Source organism: Acyrthosiphon pisum, chromosome A3 (assembly GCF_005508785.2).
Source record: "Acyrthosiphon pisum isolate AL4f chromosome A3, pea_aphid_22Mar2018_4r6ur, whole genome shotgun sequence".
NCBI lineage: Eukaryota > Metazoa > Arthropoda > Insecta > Hemiptera > Aphididae > Acyrthosiphon > Acyrthosiphon pisum.
In genome coordinates this window covers 30155335-30158195 of record NC_042496.1, presented here as the reverse complement: position 1 = coordinate 30158195, position 2861 = coordinate 30155335, and the positions used below count along the sequence as shown (strand labels likewise).

General features: G+C 26.9%; 2 protein-coding genes across 5 annotated transcripts in view; one reads left to right on the top strand and one right to left on the bottom strand.

The window, feature by feature from the left end:
• LOC100570184 (nose resistant to fluoxetine protein 6) overlaps positions 1-2861 on the top strand; it is a 125830-nt gene that overhangs the window by 43507 nt on the left and 79462 nt on the right. The gene's annotated exons all lie outside the window — the stretch shown is intronic.
• The window catches only part of LOC100568675 (nose resistant to fluoxetine protein 6), a 43152-nt gene continuing 40366 nt past the window's right edge, over positions 76-2861 (bottom strand). The window contains exons 10-12 of one of the 2 annotated variants that reach the window (XM_029491231.1): positions 1295-1437; positions 1047-1156; positions 76-198 (exon numbers count right to left, since the gene is read on the bottom strand). In XM_029491231.1, coding sequence (XP_029347091.1) covers positions 108-198; positions 1047-1156; positions 1295-1437 — 344 coding nt within the window. In that variant the 3' untranslated portion in view covers positions 76-107. The remainder of the gene's footprint in view (positions 199-1046; positions 1157-1294; positions 1438-2861) is intronic. The other variant, XM_029491233.1, reaches the window with a different exon arrangement.

The following is a 2861-nucleotide window of genomic DNA, read 5'->3' as shown; positions in this document are numbered from 1 at the left end:
TGTAATCAAATCTTATGAAAATGTAATTATATAGATTATAAAAATATTATAAATATGTAATAATATCTATTCAACTTATGTTTTAAGATTCAATCAGTTAATACTTATTATAAATGAGTCATCACATTTTTTGGAGTTTCTGCAGTTGTAGTTTTTTCAATTGGTATTTCGTTTCTTGTGAACGATTCACTCTTTTTCCTAAAAATTATAAAATAAAGATTGTTGAAACATAATGTTTTTAAATTCTACGTTATCAAATGATAATTGTATAAATAAAATAACAAACATTAAAATCGGCCACAAATCACAACAAATCAATCAGATAAAATTTAATTTAAAATTTGCTATGGACATAAATAATAAAAACCGGTTTTCCGAAAGTGGGTTGAATATTCTTCTTAGAACTATTGTTCAAATATAATAGTTTATAAATATAATATAATGCGATGAGCACTATAATAAAATATACGGGTTGATAAATGAATAATTACAATTGTCTGGCTCATCAAAAATAAGTCCTTGTTATTGAGAATTTACACATTTTGGCAATTAAAAACAACTTTTATTAAAAGGAAACAGTTGCGCAACCTGATGGATTCGTGCTCCTCTCATATTTTCGATCGTACATATAATTATGCATAAAATATATTTATTTAATCCAGAATATAATTATTAATAGTTGTTATCTTGTTATTGTATTAGCCTAAAACTTTCTTCTTCGATATTTTCGTTTGGCATATAATATAATAATAATAACAATATGGATAAATTATCAACTAATAACGGTGAATTTGTGGTAGTTCGCATTATGATACCACACAACAACTATGAAGAACATTTCGCAACGTTAGGGCCGTTAGGCACATAAAATGAAATATGATCTGGAGGGGGATGAGGGAAGGGGGCTCTTGAAAAAAATACCGGTTAATATGGACTATAAACAATAGGATTAAAACTTAGGATAACTGAAAGGAAAAATGTTGTTTTTACCAAACCAAAATATTAATTTCCACGTATGAAAATAATAATTAAGTAATATAACTTACCCTCGCCCGAACATTTGTCTAGTCAAATTGCCAAACGGTGCTTCTACGACTAAGTATAATGCTAAGCCCATTAAATAAGTTTTAAAAGTATCGTATATCCAAGCGTCCAACTGAAAACAGACGAATTGAAACAATATTATATTCGTATACATTATGAACAATATTTTTGTCATGAAAGACAATGCAAATTATTTAGTGACTTTATAATATTTTTTATTTGATGTTCCAAATATTATCTTTTATCTTACCGATGATTTTGGTAATAGGTAAGTGGGTAGTCTTTGGGAACTCTGAGACATCATCATAACGATTAGGTTCACTAAGAAAACGGAGTATGAGAGTCTCCCCATGGGTACCATAAATCTGTTATCAAAAATTTTTGATAAAAGACCTGTAGGCAAAAAAAAAAAATTAAAATTCTTATTACATAATTTCAATACTAAGTAAAGGTTTATGATAGTTTATAATAATGAAATCCGATTTCCAAATTTCTCAGTAGGTATTGCTATAATAAAAATAATATTGTAATGATTCAAGCCTGGGCATAAACGAGTTCAAAAGTTAAAATTAAGTCAATTTTAGATTCTGAGCGGAGCGAGGAAGCTATTGTTTTTACAATGGTGTTTATTTTTATTTTTATATCCTGTATACAAAATTTCTTCCAGAAAGAGTGTTTCGATTTTAACATATAATACCATATCTTTTAGCAAATTGGATCAAGATGGTACTTTAGACGTTCGTGAAGTTGGCCCACCTAAGTACTTAGATTTTTTTAAAATCTATGCCATTATTTTGCAAGTTATTTGCAAGTATTTGCAAGTCTATTTTTAGAATTTGCAAGTCCAAACTTTCATCGTAAAACCCAAAAATGTAAAGATGGGCCAACTTCACGTAGCCCACCCACTTTGACCTAGAACTTCGAAATCGGTATCAAACGAAAGCTAATGATTAGCAAGTATTTGAAAACCCCTTTTTGAAATTTGCAAGTCCTTAAGGCGGCCGCTATAAACTTTTGAACTTGTGAAGTTGGCCCACCCACTTTGACCTAGAACTTTAGAGAGGTTATTTTTCGATTTTCTCAACAGTTATTTAATTCCACCGGAAAATAACGAAAAAACGCTAAAAATGGGATTTTAATTTCTAAAGCTTTGTTTATAACCATAGAAACGAATAAAAAATTATAATATTTTAATATTAATTCAACTTACATGATGAAATAAATAATAACAAAATATAAAATATCTAGACTGACAAACCGTCTCCGCTCAGAATCATTTTTCTTATACAATGATATTATATCATTGAATTCAAGTCTAATATAACCAATATACAATTACCCACTTGTAATCTACTGTACAGCAGAGCGACATCCACTTACCTGCTTTTTTAACTTTTTAACTTTACTTTTTTTAATTTAATTTTCATTAACTAAATTTTGATATAAACTTAATAAATAACGAGTTAACTTTAATTAAATCCAAGTTGCATTAATATATATATAATCAAATAATAAATATAATACAATTTATTATTATTAATGATCCACATTACATAAACATTTACTTTTTATTATTTTAAACCATTTTACTGACTATTTATATACATTAAAAAATAAATAATTTTTCTCATAACTTTTAACTTAACTAAGTTAAAATAAAAATTAGGATAACTATTAACTTTAAACTTTTTCAAATGTTTTCTATCAACTTAACTTAACTCAATTAAAAATTATCATTAACTTGCCTAGAGTTGGATGATATCTTTGATATCTCATAAATCATAAATTGTTAACATCATGTCTGTAAGAAAACGAAA